Source organism: Coregonus lavaretus (genome assembly GCF_964263955.1).
Source record: "Coregonus lavaretus genome assembly, chromosome: 3".
In the NCBI taxonomy this organism is placed as follows: Eukaryota; Metazoa; Chordata; class Actinopteri; order Salmoniformes; family Salmonidae; genus Coregonus; species Coregonus lavaretus.
The window spans coordinates 27,122,314-27,140,422 of NC_139990.1; the positions used below are offsets into that span (position 1 = coordinate 27,122,314).

At 48.5% G+C, this 18,109-nt stretch overlaps 1 protein-coding gene across 1 annotated transcript in view; it reads right to left on the bottom strand.

Annotated features, from left to right (window-relative positions):
* The window catches only part of LOC311106971 (glutamate receptor ionotropic, NMDA 2D-like), a gene marked incomplete at both ends in the record, with an annotated part of 75,116 nt that extends 58,875 nt beyond the window's left edge, over nucleotides 1-16,241 (bottom strand). The window contains 3 exons of the mRNA XM_084149388.1: nucleotides 2,168-2,499; nucleotides 6,930-7,196; nucleotides 15,996-16,241. Coding sequence (XP_084005514.1) covers nucleotides 2,168-2,499; nucleotides 6,930-7,196; nucleotides 15,996-16,241 — 845 coding nt within the window. The remainder of the gene's footprint in view (nucleotides 1-2,167; nucleotides 2,500-6,929; nucleotides 7,197-15,995) is intronic.
* Nucleotides 16,242-18,109: the final 1,868 nt, after the last annotated feature.

Below are 18,109 nucleotides of genomic sequence, written 5' to 3' on the forward strand. Positions count from 1 at the left end.
GATGTCAAGCAAAGAGGCACTGAGTTTGAAGGTAGGCCTTGAAATACATCCACAGGTACACCTCCAATTAGATTTAGATTTTAGTCATTTAGCAGACGCTCTTATCCAGTGTGACTTACAGTTAGTGAGTGCATACATTTTTTTTTTACATACTGGCCCCCCGTGGGAATTCACTCAAATGATGTAAATTAGCCTATCAGAAGCTTCTAAAGCCATGACATAATTTTCTGGAATTTTCCAAGCTGTTTAAATGCACAGTCAACTTAGTGTATGTAAACTTCTGACCCACTGGAATTGTGATACAGTGAATTATAAGTGAAATAATCTGTCTGTAAACAATTGTTTGAAAAATTACTTGTGTCATCCACAAAGTAGATGTCCTAACCGACTTGCCAAAACTATAGTTTGTTAACAAGAAATTTGTGGAGTGGTTGAAAAATGAGTTTTAATGACTCCAACCTAAGTGTATGTAAACTTCCGACTTCAACTGTAAGTATTCAGACCCTTTGATATGAGACTCGAAATTGAGCTCAGGTGCATCCTGTTTCCATTGATCATCCTTGAGATGTTTCTACAACTTGATTGGAGTCCACCTGTGGTAAATTCAATTGATTGGACATGATTTGGAAAGGCACACACCTGTCTATATAAGGTTCCACAGTTGACAGTGCATGTCAGGTGGAAGCCACTCCTCAGTAAAAGGCACATGTCAGCCCGCTTGGGGTTTGGGCAAAGGCACCTAAAGGACTCTCAGACCATAAGAAACAAGATTCTCTGGTTGGATGAAACCAAGATTGAACTCTTTGGCCAGAATGCCAAGCGTCACGTCAGGAGGAAACCTGGCACCATCCCTACGGTGAAGCATGGTGGTGGCAACATCATGCTGTGGGGATGTTTTTCAGCGGCAATGACTGGGAGACTAGTCAGGATAAAGGGAAAGATGAACGGAGCACAGTACAGAGATCCTTGATGAAAACCTGCTCCAGAGCGCTCAGGACCTTAGACTGGGGCGAAGGTTCACCTTCCAACAGGACAACAACCCTAAGCACACAGCCAAGACAATGCAGGAGTGGCTTCGGGACAAGTCTCTGAATGTCCTTGAGTGGCCCAGCCAGAGCCCAGACTTGAACCCGATCGAACATCTCTGGAGAGACCTGAAAATAGCTGTGCAGCGTCGCTTCCCATCCAACCTGACAGAGCTCGAGAAGAATTGGAGAAACTCCCCAAATACAGGTGTGCCAAGCATGTATCTTCATACCCAAGAAGACTCTAGTCTGTAATCGCTGCCAAAGGTGCTTCAACAAAGTACTGAGTAAAGGGTCTGAATACTTATGTAAATGTAATATTTCTGTTTTTTAATTTGTAATAAATGTACTAACAATTCTAAAAACCTGTTTTTGCTTTGTCATTATGGGGTATTGTGTGTAGATTAATGAGGGGAAAAACAATTTAATCAATTTTAGAATAAGGCTGTAACGTAACTGTGACGTGTACTGAGTATACGAAGAGGCAGGACGCAGACGCAGGAATTAACAAGGTCAAGGTTAACTTAACAATGAGAAAGAGAATAATAAAGAGCGAGTAAACGACACAACGCTAACAATTACACACAACATCATCCAGAACAGTCCAGGCCTATTTAGTGGTGGTGATGAGATGATGAGGTGCAGGTGCGCTAGAGGTGATTAGGATGCGTTAGGTTTCCTTTCCTGTGTTTTCCGAGGTGGTGCGCTCAGACCAGTGGCTAAGTAGACCGGCGAATCAGAGCACCGGAGGGGAGCAATGGGAGGAGACGTGACAGTAACAAAATGTGGAAAAAGGGGTCTGAATACTTGCCGAATGCACCGTAGACAGAGAGAGGAAGAGATAGAAAGAGAGAGGGGGGAGAAAGAGAAGAGAGAGAAGGAAAGGTATAGGCGCGCTGAGGATAGACAGAAGCAGATGGACAGAAAGAGGCAGGCAGAGAAATAGAGAGAGAAGGAGATGGAGAGAAAGAAGCAGGCAGAGAAATAGAGAGAGAAGGAGATGGAGAGAAATAAGCAGAGAGAGAGAAAGAGAGAGAGAAGAAGCCAGCAGTAGCAAGTGACACTCCTCCGCCACAGAGGAGAAGTTCTGAAGGAGCAGTTCTGAAAGAGCAGTTCTGAAGGAGCACCTACGCTCTCCTCACCTGATCCTGTCTGGCACCCTCTGCGTCTGGTTGCCATCTGTCTGGCAGTTGCCTGCGAAGTAGTGTGGCCCTCGGGCCCAGCCGTACTCCTTCCTCAGAGCCATGGCTCCGTGGGTCAGCACAGACACCCCTTTGGCAATCCTCCGGCGGGGCTCATCTCTCCAGCCCTGCGGCCGCACTGCGAACAGGGCCTTGGGGAGGCCCTCCAGGCCAAGGCCAGACAGGGCTGGCCCCACAGCGAACCACATGTGGGAGTGTCCGGCCTGACCCGAGGCCCAGGCCGCCTTGAAGATCAGCGCAGCCTCCTCCTGGGAGCAGTAGAGGAGACGCACCTGGAAGGAGCGGGGGAGGAGGAAGAGGGGGGAGAGCGTGTGGTTATGTGGGAGTCTTGTTGGACCGAACTGGGTCAAATGATGTCAGTCACACTGTGGCAGTTTTGGGGGAGTTCACTGCCCTCTTTGAAAACATCTCAACTCAGATCATTTCTCATTCAGGCTGCAGCAGTGGACAGTTTTTGGGGTGAAATGTTATATTGTTACATAATTTCTGTTTATTTTTGTTAATTCTCCTATTTCTTATTTACATACACTATATATACAAAAGTATGTGGACACCCCTTCAAATCAGTGGATTCGGCTATTTTAGCCACACCAGTTGCTGACAGGTGTATTATGGTCTGGGGCTGTTTTTCATGGTTCGGGCTAGGCCCCTTAGTTCCAGTGAAGGGAAATCTTAACGCTACAGCATACAATGACATTCTAGACGATTCTGTGTGTTCTAGGTTTTGGTTTTTCCATTTCTGTTTTGAGGTTGGACTTTAGCACGTATAGCACGTTGGGCGCACCGATTGGTGTCACCTCGTTAGTCAGTATGTGTTACACCTGTGCTGGTTGCCGTCTCGTTAGTGGGAAGGTGTTTCAACTGTGCTGGCCCAGGTGCTATTTAAGTGTGTCTAGCCTAGTGCTCTTGAGAAATGTGGTGGGTTAACACCTTTAGTTGACTCGCCCTATTGCTAGAAAAACAATCCCTTATCTGATCTTCCCTGTTTTCGCTTTGCTCCACTTTTTGGTTTGCTTCCTGTCCTTAAGTTTGGTGTGAGTTTTGTTTGACTCTTTACATTTTAGTCATTTAGCAGACGCTCTTATCCAGAGCGACTTACAGTTAGTGAGTGCATACATTATTATTTTTATTTTTTTCATACCTGCCCCCTGTGGGAATCGAACCCACAACCCTGGTGTTGCAAACACCATGCTCTACCAACTGAGCTACATCCCTGCCGGCCATTCCCTCCCCTACCCTGGACGACTTGTGCGCCGCCCCATGTGTCTCCCGGTCGCGGCCGGCTACGACAGAGCCTGGATTCGAACCAGGATCTCTAGTGGCACAGCTAGCACTGCGATGCAGCGCCTTAGACCACTGCGCCACTCGGGAGGCTTAGTGGGCAAAGTTAGTGGGCGCTCATGGTGGGTGTCTTTTAGGTTGCAGTTGTTGTTGCTAGACAACTTTCAGTGGACACCCTCATGACTGTCTTTCAGAAACCCTCCTAAAACCCCACCTGGTTTGGTTGTTGTCAGTGACTCTTGTTAGTTCCCCTTTCTTTTTGAGCAACAAATTTTTTTTTTCTTGCTGGGGAAACTGTGTGCTCATCCGGGATCTTGTTTCCCATGAGTATGGTTGTTGCTCTTATCACCTACTCTGAAGCTCTGCTGTGCCCAGATATGAGTGTTCAGAATAGCCTTTTGTGGTAGAGTTTCTGTCCCTGACATCCACCCTGAGGGGTTATAAGACTGGTGGAATCATTTTGAAAGTTGCATAAACCCACAGGCTTAAAACATTTAAGCCATGGACTTTAAGTTGGAAGCATTTGTGGGAAAACCTACATGGGAGATCCTATATAAATGTACAAAGGCGAATCTGCTCATCATTGCAAAGCATTATGCCAAAGTGGTATGTGGCAATCCAAAAGCAGTAGTTAAAGAGTTGATCGGTACTGCTTTGGTGGAGGAGGATATCTTTCCGGAGAGGGAGGTTGATGAAAAGGGTCCTGCGGGTGGTAGAGTACATCCCGTAGACGTGCAACTAAGGGAGTTAGAACTAAAGGCAAAGTTGGAGCAACAAAGATTAGAGCTTGAACAACAGAAATTAGAGCTTGAGCACAAGGAAAGGGAAAGAGAACGTGCAGCCAGACTAGAACAAGAAGAACGTGCGCATGCCATTCGATTAAGAGAGATGGATCTGGAAGTGCTCCGAATCCAGTCAGGCCATCCAGCACCCTAAACAGAGTTTGATCTTGGTCAGAACAGCCAGCTTGTACCGCCTTTCAACGAAAAGGAGGTGGGTGTATATTTTACTCTGTTTGAGCGGATTGCCACATCCCTAAAATGGCTGTGATATATTTGGTCACTGCTCCTCCAAATTGTTCTTGTAGGAAAAGCTCAGAAAGTGTATGCCGCTTTATCTCTTAACCAGAGTTCAGATTATGACACTGTTAAAACTGCTATCCTTCGGGCTTACGATTTGGTCCCAGAAGCATACAGACAACAGTTCCGTAAATTACGAAAGACAGAATCACAAAGCCATGTTGAGTTTGCAAGGGAACAAGCATGTCTTTTTGATTGGTGGTGTGGTACTCACGAGGTTAAGGACCTTGAGGATTTAAAGACACTCGTACTTCTCGAGCAGTTCAAGAATTGCCTTTATGAAAGGGTTGCTACCTACATTTATGAGCACAAGGATCTCACTCTTGAGAAAACTGCAGTCCTTGCATATGAGTTTGTGTTGACATAAAACTACCTTCACAAACAAAGCACCCAGTAGTTATCCCTACGCAAAAGCCAATCCAGGGAAGTCACCTCCTACTACGAGGTTTCAGTCCTTTTCTACAGTGCCCAAAGATAAATATCGGCAGAAAACTGGTTTATCGTATCCGCCAGTTTGTCATTACTGCCGTGAGAAAGGACACATTGTCTCTGTGTCCTAAGTTGAAACAGAAAAATGAGAGAAAGAAAAATAAATTTCTTGTTGTGGGAGCACTGCAGCCCATTAAGTCTCTGGTTGGGACTGGTGTATCTCCTAAACAAGATTTTGGATCAGATGTGTATGAACCCTTTGTTTCAGACGGGTTCGTGTCTCTGCAGAGTGGCGATGCTGTTAAGCAGCCGGTGAAGATACTGTGAGACACTGGGGCAGCCCAGTTCTTCATTTTAAAGGGTGTTTTGCCTTTCTCTGGCACTTCAGCAACTGGTTACAGTGTGTTAGTACAAGGTGTGGAGATGGGTTGCATGGATGTTCCTTTGTATAATGTGGAACTCCAGTCTGATCTTAATTCTTGTTATGTTGTCGTTGGAGTGAGGCCTAGCCTACTGGTGAAGGGGGTCTCATTCATTTTGGGAAATGATTCGGATGGGGGGAAAGTGGTTCCAAATCCTGTCGTTTGTAATGAACCCAGAGTAGAGGAACCTGATGGGTTATCCGAAAAGTACCCTAGAGTGTTCCTGTGTGCCGTTACATGTTTCATTACACGTTTTGTTTTGGTTGTTGTCAGTGACTATTTGTTAGATCCCCCTTCTGTTTGAGCGACATTTTAGGTTTTCTTGCTGGGGAATGTAACACATGGAAGACAAGACTGAATTCAATGTCACAGACCAAACTATTTGAAGTATGCCAGGTAACTTAATAAGTATTCAGAGAAACTGGCGTAATGTCTTTGCATATTTCCAAGAACGGTGATTGGAGTGTCTTTCAGGTAATTGGTTACCAAGACGATACTGTACTAATCAGTGTCAAATTAATTCTCAGCAGGAGTGAAATCCGGTATAGCCTGCACAGCAGAGTCCTTGTGTCACGCCCTGACTCAGGGGACGCTTATATGTTGAGTCAGGGTGTGTATATTCCTTGTTGTGCTTTGTCTATGTTTAGGATCTAGTATGTCTAGATCTATGTTGGCCGGTGTGGTTCCCAATCAGAGGCAGCTGTCGCTCGTTGTCTCTGATTGGGGACCATACTTAAGCTGCCTATTGGCACTGTCTAGTTGTGGGATCTTGTTCCGTGTAAGGTTTGTTTTCTGTACTACCTTGGACTTCACGTTTCGTTTAGTTTGTCGTTGTGTTTATTTGGTTTAATAAACATGTATGCATATCACGCTGCGCCTTGGTCTGACCCGTCATTAAACGAACGTGACACCTTGGGAACAAGGTGGAGAAACACTGTCCAGCAGTACAGGTACACTGCAATGAAAGGACTGCAAAGACAGGACGATGGCATGAAATACAACAAAGGTCCCCACAGTCCTGTGCCTGGGGCTGGTATAGCGGGTTGAGCTACCATCTGCAGCACATCTATCCAGTCTGATGGTCCGTGGAGCTTTTAGTGCAGACAGGGAATGTGCAGGACTGGGGCATATACACAACTGCATGTTTACCCCTTCAGTGTGGGATCAAATCCCAGTCCCACAGCTATTCTGTATGTCTCCCTTCTACCTTCAATCCTGTCTCAAGAAATACAAATGAAAATGACAAAATGATTAAGAGGAGTAAATAAAAAGGTCCCCAGCGTAGACCCCCTGCTCTAGTGGTAACACACCCGCTCCTAGCACATATACATGCCTCCCTACCGGGGACCTGGTTTCAATCCCCAGTGTCTGTCCTTCCTGCAGTGTCTCCCCTCTTCATCAGTATCCCCCTCTACTTCTGTACCATCAGACAAAAAATCATAAAGCATAAAAATACGGCAGATAAAAAAAAGACGGTAGAAGCCATCTCACCTGCGCCTCGTTCTCCTTGAGCAGCCTGCTCGTGCGCGTCCCTCCCGGGTCGTCGGTGACGTTGAGCATGACCACGCCCTTCTTCTCCCAGCCGATGAAGGATCCGTCCGTCAGGGCCTCCACCATGGCCAGGAAGTCCTCATAACCATGGTGACGCGTGGCCACCACGGAGAAGGAGGTCCAGTCGAACTCCTCCAGCACCTCAAAGACCACATCCAGCTGCATGGCTGTAGAGCAGGTGAACTGGAGGTAGATGGAGCCGCTCTCCTGGGGGAGGAGGACAACAGTGGTGTAGAGAAGGGGGAGAAAACAGTTTGTTAAAAAGTGAAATGGGTTTTCAGGACAGGGAGGGGGAAAGAGGGAGCGAGAGAGTGCAGTGATCTGGAGGATGGAGCCGCTCTCCTAGAGGGTTGTGTTCAGTTGGGAGAAGACGTTTTAAAGCGGAGTGAAATGGGGAGGTAGTATCTGTCCATAAGAACACAGAATTTCATTTTCTGCTATAGAGGAGGAATCCAGGCCTATTATTCACAAAGAGTCTCAGAGTAGGCGTGCTGATCTAGGACCTGTTTTGCCTTTTAGATCTTAATGAGTAAGATACAACGACAGGAGAGATCTGATCCTAGATCAGCACTCATTCGCTGAGACGCTTTATGAATACAGTGGAGTCAGTGTTGTGTTTAATAGGGATTAAACATTTTGTTTTCGAGGAAACGAGGTGGTAGTACCTGAACTTGTCCAATAAGAACACAGATTTCCCCTACTGAACATGGCCAATGTTAGGAGTAATGTAAAATTAGAACGACAGTGTGAGCTTAATTCAGTCCTAGACGCATTGCAGTGGCTTAGTCAAATGAAGGCCTATTTAGACCATACCATTGGTTAAGAAAGATACATTAAACTTGTGGTGCATCAAGTTTCTTACCTGTTCAGTGGCTTACATTCATGAAATAGCAATTTTACCCACGGTTAAATAGGCCTATAATCACACAATGTCTCTTGGTACAATAAAACCCCTACTACTGCTGCTACCCCCAGGCAGACTGTTTTCAAAGTAAGAAAAGCTTCCTGTTTTCAAGTAAGAACTACATGCGTAGGTAGGGTTTTTAAACAAAGACACTGCGCAAACATCAATACGGCCATTGTAATTGAATTCCAGTCTCAATATCTGTCACGGTTTCGGCCGAGGCTGCTCCTCTTCCTTGTTCGGGCGGACTTCGGCGGTCGTCGTCTCCGGAGTACTAGCTGCCACCGTTCGATGTTTCTTGTTCTTTTGGTTTTGTCTGTTCATAACACCTGTCCCTTATTTGTGTCTTGATTGTTCCCCTTATTTAGTTTGTGTGTTTAGGTCAGGTGTTATGCGTTATTGTTTTATGTCAGCCTGTGTCAGCTGTATCAGTCTCTCGTGGTTGTATTTCGAGAGTTTGCACTGCGTGCGCTTCTTTCTTGTTTTCCGCACAGTGTTTCAGTGCGTATTTTGTGCGCCACCCGGTTGGGGAGGCTATTTGTCCTATTTTTGGGATTTACTAAAGTGTTTAACGTCATCCTGGTTCCTGCGTTTGATTCCACACACACACACCACTCTGACAGAATAACGCATCAAAATGGAATCAGCAGGAGCGACCGCGCCGACCGCCGATATGGACGAACGTCTTCGTGGTCAGGAGGACCGAATGAACCAGGTCTGTCACGCCCTGGAGAGGGTGATGAACACTCTACACCGATGGGAGACCAGCGGGGTGCCCACACCTCCAACCACCGACCCAGCTCCAGCGGTCAGCCCTCCGGTTTCATCTCCGGAACCCAGTGGGATTCGGCTCTCGCTCCCGAGGGCGTACGACGGCTCCACCGCCGGGTGTCAAGGGTTCCTGCTGCAGGTGGAGCTCTACCTCGCCACCGTACACCCGGCGCCCTCGGGACACGAGAGCGTCTCAGCCCTCATCTCCTGTCTCACCGGCAAGGCGTTGGAGTGGGCCAACGCCGAGTGGAGGAGAATGGACGCCGCTACCACGAACTATGCGGAGTTCTCCCGCCGCTTCCGTGCTGTATTCGACCATCCACCAGAAGGGAAGGCGGCGGGGGAACGTCTGTTCTACCTCCGACAGGGGATGAGGAGCGCACAGGACTTTGCCTTAGAGTTCCGGACCCTAGCGGCTGATGCAGGGTGGAATGAGCGGGCCCATATTGACCATTTCCGCTGCAGCCTCCGAGAGGACGTCCAGCGAGAGTTGGCGTGCAGGGACACGTCGTTAACTTTCGACCAACTGGTCGACATGGCCATCCGGCTGGATACCCTGCTCGCCACCCGTGGGCGTCCCGGAGGGGGGGGTTCGCCCATTCCACTTTCCAGCGCCTCCGAGCCGAGTCCTATGGAGCTCGGGGGTGCTGGCGCTAGGGAAAGGAGGAGGAGGAGCCCACGGGGACCCGGCCCTTGCACCAACTGTGGTCGTGGAGGGCACACTGCGGCTAGGTGCTGGGGCGGGTCCTCCAGGGGAGGAGATGGCAGGTCTAGCATTGGGGGGTCCCCCCAGGTGAGTAGGCGCCCTGCTTACCCAGAGCTTTCTGTCGTGCACCTAACCTTGCCTGTTTGTTTCCCACAGGTTGCACCTCGTTCCCAGCATAAGGCGCTGGTAGATTCAGGCGCAGCTGGGAATTTTATAGATCGCCAGTTTTGTTTAGAGTTAGGGATTCCCCTTCTTCCAGTGGATAAGCCTTTCCCCGTCCATGCCCTAGATAGCCGTCCGTTAGGGTCTGGGTTGATTAGGGAGGTCACAGCACCACTTCAGATGATGGCGCAGGAGGGTCATGAGGAGAGAATTCAGCTTTATCTGATTGACTCTCCTGCGTATCCGGTGGTGCTGGGTCTTCCCTGGTTGATGACTCATGACCCTATTATTGGGTGGCGAGAGAAAGCTCTTAAAGGGTGGTCTGCTCAATGTGAGGGGCGGTGTCTGGGTGTTTCCATAGGGGCGACCTCGGTGGAGAGTCCGAATCTAATGCCAGCACTGCAGATTCCCCCCGAGTATGAGGATTTGGCATTGGCGTTCAGTAAGACTAGGGCTGCGCAGCTGCCGCCTCATAGACGGGGGGATTGTGCGATAGATCTCCAGTCAGGCGCAGCTCTCCCGCGGAGCCATGTGTATCCCTTGTCTCAAGAGGAGAAGAAATCTATGGAGACATACATCTCTGAGTCTCTTGGACAGGGATACATACGGCCCTCCGTTTCACCCGTTTCCTCAAGTTTCTTTTTTGTGAAGAAGAAGGATGGAGGTCTGCGGCCGTGTATTGATTACCGCGGTCTCAATCAGATCACAGTGAAGTACAGCTATCCACTTCCTCTGATTGCGACTATGACGGAGTCACTGCACGGTGCGCAGTTCTTTACAAAATTGGATCTTAGGAGCGCATATAACTTGGTGCGCATCCGAAAGGGCGATGAATGGAAGACAGCGTTTAGCACGACTTCCGGGCACTACGAGTATCTAGTCATGCCATATGGGTTGATGAATGCTCCCTCAGTCTTCCAATCCTTCGTTGATGAGATTTTCCGGGACATGCAGGGACAGGGAGTGGTTGTGTACATCGACGACATTCTGGTGTATAGTCCTACCCGTGCTGAGCATGTAGCCCTGGTGCGCCGAGTATTGCGGAGGCTGTTGGAGCATGACCTATATGTCAAGGCAGAGAAATGTCTGTTTTTTCAGAAGTCGGTCTCCTTTCTGGGTTACCAGTTATCTGCGTCAGGGGTGAAGATGGAGGTAGACCGGGTGTCAGCTGTGCGTAATTGGCAGACCCCAACCACTGTGAAGGAGGTGCAACGGTTCTTGGGTTTTGCGAATTACTACCGGAGGTTTATCCGGGGTTTTGGACAGGTGGCAGCTCCCATAACGTCTCTGTTAAAGGGGGGTCCGGTGCGCTTGCGGTGGTCAGCTGAGGCGGACAGGGCATTTGGGAGACTGAAGGACCTGTTTACCTCGGCGCCGGTGTTGGCGCATCCGGATCCCTCTTTACCGTTCCAAGTAGAGGTGGACGCGTCAGAGGCCGGGATAGGGGCCGTTCTTTCCCAGCGTTCTGGTACTCCACCTAAACTCCGTCCCTGTGCGTTCTACTCTAAGAAGCTCAGTCCGGCGGAGCGGAATTATGACGTAGGAGACAGGGAGCTGTTAGCCGTGGTACAGGCCCTAAAGGTGTGGCGGCATTGGCTCGAGGGGGCTCAACACCCTTTCCTCATTCAAACTGACCATCGTAACCTGGAGTACATCCGGGCAGCTAGGAGACTGAATCCTCGCCAGGCTCGTTGGACTATGTTCCTGGCCCGGTTTGTGTTTAAGATCACATACATCCCGGGGTCCCAGAACGGGAAGGCAGATGCTCTGTCCCGGCGGTATGACGCAGAGGAGAGGTCAGTTGAGTCCACGCCCATACTACCGGAGTCTTGTCTGGTTGCTCCGGTGGTGTGGGAGGTTGATGGTGAGATCGAGCGGGCGTTACGCACCGACCCGAGTCCTCCTCAGTGTCCTGTGGGTCGGACGTACGTTCCGCTCGAGATACGCGATCGCCTCATTTGTTGGGCTCATACGTCCCCCTCCTCTGGCCATCCGGGTATCGGCCGGACAGTGCACTGCCTTAGCACGAAGTACTGGTGGCCAACGTTAGCTAGGGATGTGAGGATTTATGTCTCCTCCTGTTCGGTGTGTGCCCAGTGTAAGGCGCCCAGACATTTGCCCAGGGGTAAGTTACAACCCCTGCCTATTCCACAACGACCCTGGTCCCACCTCTCGGTGGATTTTGTTACCGACCTTCCCCCCTCACAGGGGAATACTACCATCCTGGTCGTTGTGGATAGGTTCTCGAAGGCCTGTCGTCTCCTTCCCATGCCGGGTCTACCCACTGCCCTACAGACCGCTGAGGCTCTGTTCACCCATGTCTTCCGGCATTACGGGGTACCCGAGGATATAGTGTCTGACCGAGGCCCCCAGTTCACCTCTAGAGTGTGGAGGGCATTTATGGAACGGTTGGGGGTGTCGGTAAGCCTTACTTCGGGTTACCACCCGGAGAGTAATGGGCAGGTTGAACGTGTCAACCAGGATGTGGGTAGGTTTCTGAGGTCATACTGTCAGGGCCGGCCGGAGGAGTGGGCGAGATATGTGCCCTGGGCCGAGATGGCACAGAACTCTCTTCGCCACTCCTCCACCCAACTAACCCCGTTTCAGTGCGTGTTGGGGTACCAGCCGGTGCTGGCACCATGGCATGAGAGCCAGATCGAGGCCCCCGCTGTGGAAGAGTGGGTAAGGCGCTCGGAGGAGACGTGGGACGCTGCACACGTCCATCTGCAGCGTGCCATACGTCGACAGAAGACGAGCGCCGACCTACACCGCAGTGAGGGGCCAGTGTACGCACCTGGAGATCGAGTCTGGCTCTCAACCAGAAACCTGCCCCTCCGCCTGCCCTGCCGGAAGCTGGGTCGGCGGTTTGTGGGGCCGTTTAAAGTCCTGAGGAGATTGAACGAGGTGAGTTATAGGTTAGAACTACCTGTTGACTACAAAAATATTAACCCCTCGTTCCATGTGTCTCTCCTCAGGCCGGTGGTAGCTGGTCCACTCCAGGACTTTGAGATTGAGGAGACTCCTCCGCCCCCGTTGGACATCGAGGGGGCTCCGGCGTACACCGTGAGGTCCATACTGGATTCTAGACGCCGGATGGGGGGTCTTCAATATCTCGTGGAGTGGGAGGGGTACGGTCCGGAGGAGCGGTGCTGGGTGCCAAGGAGGGACGTGTTAGACCAGTCCCTACTGACCGATTTCCATCGGGGTCATCCTGCGCGCCCTGCTCCGCGTCGTCCGGGTCGTCCTCGAGCTCCGGGTCGGCGCACGGCTGGAGCCGCGCGTCAAGGGGGGGGTACTGTCACGGTTTCGGCCGAGGCTGCTCCTCTTCCTTGTTCGGGCGGACTTCGGCGGTCGTCGTCTCCGGAGTACTAGCTGCCACCGTTCGATGTTTCTTGTTCTTTTGGTTTTGTCTGTTCATAACACCTGTCCCTTATTTGTGTCTTGATTGTTCCCCTTATTTAGTTTGTGTGTTTAGGTCAGGTGTTATGCGTTATTGTTTTATGTCAGCCTGTGTCAGCTGTATCAGTCTCTCGTGGTTGTATTTCGAGAGTTTGCACTGCGTGCGCTTCTTTCTTGTTTTCCGCACAGTGTTTCAGTGCGTATTTTGTGCGCCACCCGGTTGGGGAGGCTATTTGTCCTATTTTTGGGATTTACTAAAGTGTTTAACGTCATCCTGGTTCCTGCGTTTGATTCCACACACACACACCACTCTGACAATATCCTTCCTCCCTCCCTTTCTTTTTTTCTCTTTGTCTGTCTTGTCTACTGTGAAGTCTTTCCAGTACAGTCCTACAGTTTGTCCCAAATGGCACCCTATTCCCTTTATAGTGCACTACTTTTGACCAGAACCTTATGGGCCCTGATTAAAAGCAGTGCACTATTTAGGGAATAGGGTGCCATTTGGGACACCGCCAGTATGTCCCTGTGTTTTACCAGAAGTACATTCAATTATTCGTTATTCACTGTGCAACTATTTCTATTTTTTATTACATTTGTTATCTTAGCTTTAGCTCTGCATTGTTGGAAAAGGACCCGTAAGTAAGCATTTCACTGTTAGTCTACACGTGTTGTCTATAAAGCATGTGACAAATCATTTTTAGTTGATTTGAAATTCTGTATTGCACTGTAGGTCATGATTTTCAATGAAAAATACTTCCTTTCCTTCATCTTCACTGATCTGACCAGACTGGAAAGCCTACACTTGTCCAGTTCTTTTAGATTAGGATAAGAACAGATGAGGGAATGGAGACAGACAAGATAACAGAGGCAGAGATGGGCAAAGATACTTAAAAATGTTTCTTGTTACAAAATACAAAATACTTTTGCCAAGTCATGTATTTAATAAAAATACTTGCAAGTAGCCCCATTAACTACAACAACATTCTCAGTAACGGTTACAGAAACGTTTTACTTGCTATGACTGTGATGTTGTTGTTTATCTACCTTAGTTGAATACTCTGGATAAGAGTGTATGCTAAATGACCAAAATGTAAATGTTAAAAATTAGCACTTGCAAAGCACACTGGGTATTATTGTAATGAGCTCCACCCCCAAACAATTTGCTTTTGAATAAAATGTGGCCTTGTTTGTGGGCAGAGATAATTAGAATAATACCCAGTGCAGAATGCAAGTGTTCATTTTTCCATTTCCATTTTCACATCATAGTGTCATCAGACTTCTGATACCAATGCAGCAAATATGGGGTGATAGGGGGCCACAAAATTGTGAACCGCTATATTTTTTTTAAATGGAAAAGTATTTTGTATTTTGAAAATACAAAAATACAGCTCTCTAAAGCAGCATTTCCCAAACTCCGTCCTGGGGATCCCATGGGGTGCACGTTTAGTTTTTCGCCCTAGCACTACACAGCTGATTCAAATAATTAAATATTGATGATTAGTTGATTATTTTAATCAGCTGTGTAGTGATAGGGCAATAAACAAATAGTGCACCGCTTGGCGTCCCCAGGACCGAGTTTGGGAAACACTGATCTAAAGTATCTTGTTACAGAATACATTGGATTGTAGTTCAGGCCAGTGAAATACAAATTACAAAATACTTAAAAGTAATTAAAATACGTATTTCAAATACATGTAAAAGAAATACTGCCCATCTCTGAACAGAGGACTACAATTGAGATGGAACTATATTATGCATATGTAAATGACCACCGTTGAACTCCCTCGCTTTATTCATTATTCAGAGAGCTATTCGGCCAGCTCTAGGAAGAGTCTTGGTGGTTCCAAACTTCTTCCATTTAGGAATGATGGAGGCCACTGTGTTCTTGGGGACCTTCAATGCTGCAGACAATTTTTGTTATCCTTCCCCAGATCTATGCCTCGACACAATCCTGTCTCGGAGCTCTACGGACAATTCCTTCCACCTCATGGCTTGGTTTTTGCTCTGACATGCACTGTCAACTATGGGACCTTATATAGACAGGTGTGTGCCTTTCCAAATCATGTCCAATCAATTGAATTTACCACAGGTGGACTCCAATCAAGTTGTAGAAACATCTCAAGGAGGATCAATGGAAACAGGATCCACCTGAGCTCAATTTTGAGTCTCATAGCAAAGGGTCTGAATACTTATGTAAATAAGGTATTTCTGTTTTTTATTTTTAATACATTTGCTAACATTTCTAAAAACCTGTTTTTGCTTGTCATTATGGGGTATTGTGTGTAGATTGATGAAAAAAGAAGAAAAAAAACATTTTAGAATAAGGCTGTAACGTAACAAAATGTAGAAAAGGTGAAAGGGTCTGAATACTTTACGAATGCACTGTAGGACCCTTTTCACAGAGGGTTCTACATGGAACTCAAAATAGTTCTACCTGCAACCAAAAAGGGTTCTACCTGGACCCAAAAAGGGTTATCCTATGGGGACAGCCGAAGAACCCTTTTGGAACCCTTTTTTCTAAGAGTGTAGGGTTGCACAACTCCCGTCCTCGAGGGCCACTCTCTCTGTTTTCTGTTTTATCAACGGCAGATTTTTACCTTTGGAAACCAAGTGTTGAACCTTCCCAGCAATCATTGACATTAATTGTTCAATTACAGTAAGTGCCAGGCAGACACAAAGCAGCAGGACTGCGGCCCCCTCGAGGACTGAAGTAGTGTTCTCCTACTCAGACCACACTGTATTCAGCGGGCAATTTTCATACTAGTTGTATAAGGGGACATTTCGTAAACATATTTTTAGCAACCAGATAACAACCAAAATACAACGTCTTTCCCATGACGTTTGAAAAATACATCTTTACCTGGTTGTAACAGAGACCAGTTGGTTGCAATCTGGTTTTATGGTGTCTTCTCAACCAGAAACCCAGTTTCCAACCAGAAAATGAAGACGTCATGTGCCAAATTCTCCCAACTGGGTAAGATGAAGCTTCAAACACACAGTAACTTACGACTGATTGATTAATTGAAATCCATTAAGATGGCAAAGTTCACAGCCAGGTAGTTACCTGTGGCTCCCTGCCCAGGCCGGCCCCTCCTCCCACGGCTACAACAGGCACTCCGGTCTGGGCCGAGACAAACTCCAGCATGGGGGCCAGGGGAGCCTGGTTGGGTGGCGGGGGCCTCTCCTCCTCGAACACCAGGCCCTGGAGCGGTGTGGTGGCCAGCAGCTCACACAGCTGCAGCAGAAGGCTCGCCGGGCTGCTCTCGTTCACCGTCAGGTAGATCACGTTGGCCGGGCCATACTGCGTCATCACACTATCGCCCACCAGAGCCGCCGACGCAGATGCCAGCGGCGCAGACACCGCCACCGTAGCCAATGACGACGAGGCCCCCCTCCCCTGAGGCCCCACCGGCCCGCCCGTGGCGCCCGTTCCCCCAGCAGCGGCCGTCTCTGGGAGCAGGGAGGAGCCCGAGTGGACCACAGCAATGTTGACTACGCCCAAGTCCCTCTCTCTCTCCCGGGGGCGGAGCAAGAGGGGAGGGGAGGAGCGGGCAGGCCCTGTGCAGGCCAGCACGGCCAACAGGAGGGAGAGGGCGGGCTTAGCCGCCATGGGGGTGGGGGGCAGTTTGGTGGGCAGAGCAGCGACGTCAGTGGTTCACAGGCGAAGAAGAAGGACCTGGAGTGGAGAGGCGAGAAGAAAGGATTGAGAGGGAAAAAAGTCTGAAGAATGAAAGACCTGTAAGTGAGTGAGGAGAGGACAATGATACACATAGAAGTAAGTAGGAGCTGCAGTGGCGAGGGATACTATTGAAAAACAATAAAGAGTAGGATAATGGGAAAAGGGGCACTATCGAGAGAGAGAGAGAGAGAGAGAGAGAGAGAGAGAGAGAGAGAGAGAGAGAGAGAGAGAGAGAGAGAGAGAGAGAGAGAGAGAGAGAGAGAGAGAGAGAGAGAGAGAGAGAGAGAGAGAGACGAGAGAGAGAGAGAGAGAGAAGAGATGAGAGAGAGAGAGAGAGAGAGAGAGAACCTAACCTACCATACGATCAATCAACATCCAATAAGGTCAGTGTCAGTGTAAGTGTAAAGCCAAGTACAGCGAACTACAGAGGAACATAAGCTCACTGCTTAGGGACTAGAGTAGGAGTGCTCACCCCTTGAACTCAACCCTCCCCCCTACGGGACATCAGAATTCATTACCCCAGGAGCTGATTCATGGTTCGGTCCCACACCATTGGAGAGCTTTGAAGCTAAGCTATAAATCTTTTCAGTCATAAACCACCAACGGGTACTGTACATCTAAATGGACCGGGCTAAATTACAATACAAATAAAACTGGGGAGGGATGGCGAGTTTAGTCGAGGTAGGTGTGTGTATGCACATTTTTATAAACAATTGTGGTTGAGGTGGGGAAATGCTCTGTGCAGTTCAGTGAGGCTACGAGACTGTACACTAAATGTAAGGAGATGTAAAGCAAGCAACACTCATTGAATCATTTTGAAGTCGCTTAGCGTGCCAACCCCCCTGCCACACCCCCCTCCCCTCCTTCTCACCCCCCCTTTCCATTCACTCTCTTTAATTAACCCTCCCTCTCCCCCTGGGGCACACATAAATAGACACAGAGTCAAAAACACACTCTCTCCAGATCACTAACACGCAGAACAACAATCAGTATCTGTCACTCCCTCTCATATTGCCTGTTTTTTCTCATAGTGTCAGTGGCTAATGCTTTGAACCAGAAGGCTTGCTGACGTAATATTCTCTTCACTCCTCCAAACAAACAGCTTATTTCTGCCTTGTTCTCTCTCTGTCTCTCTTTCTCTCTCTAATTCCGTTTTCACATTCCTACATCGCTCCTTTTGACGCTGAGTTATCATCTGAGGAAAAAATGCATTGAAATAGGGGGATTACGATGATGAAAAGCACTCCATTTGTGGGAAAAGGGGGATGTAGACAAATTAAAAGAAACTGTAGCTGTCGTGGAGCCAGATAGCCACGTCGGCTGTAAAGTGGGAGAGGCAATCAAGTATTGAGAGAGGATATAAAAAATAAATTTAAAATACATATTTTTTTGTCACATACACCGGATAGGTGCAGTGAAATGTGTTGTTTTACAGGGTCAACCATAGTAGTATGGCGCCCCTGGCGCAAATTAGGGTTAAGTGCCAAGTATATCTAGGG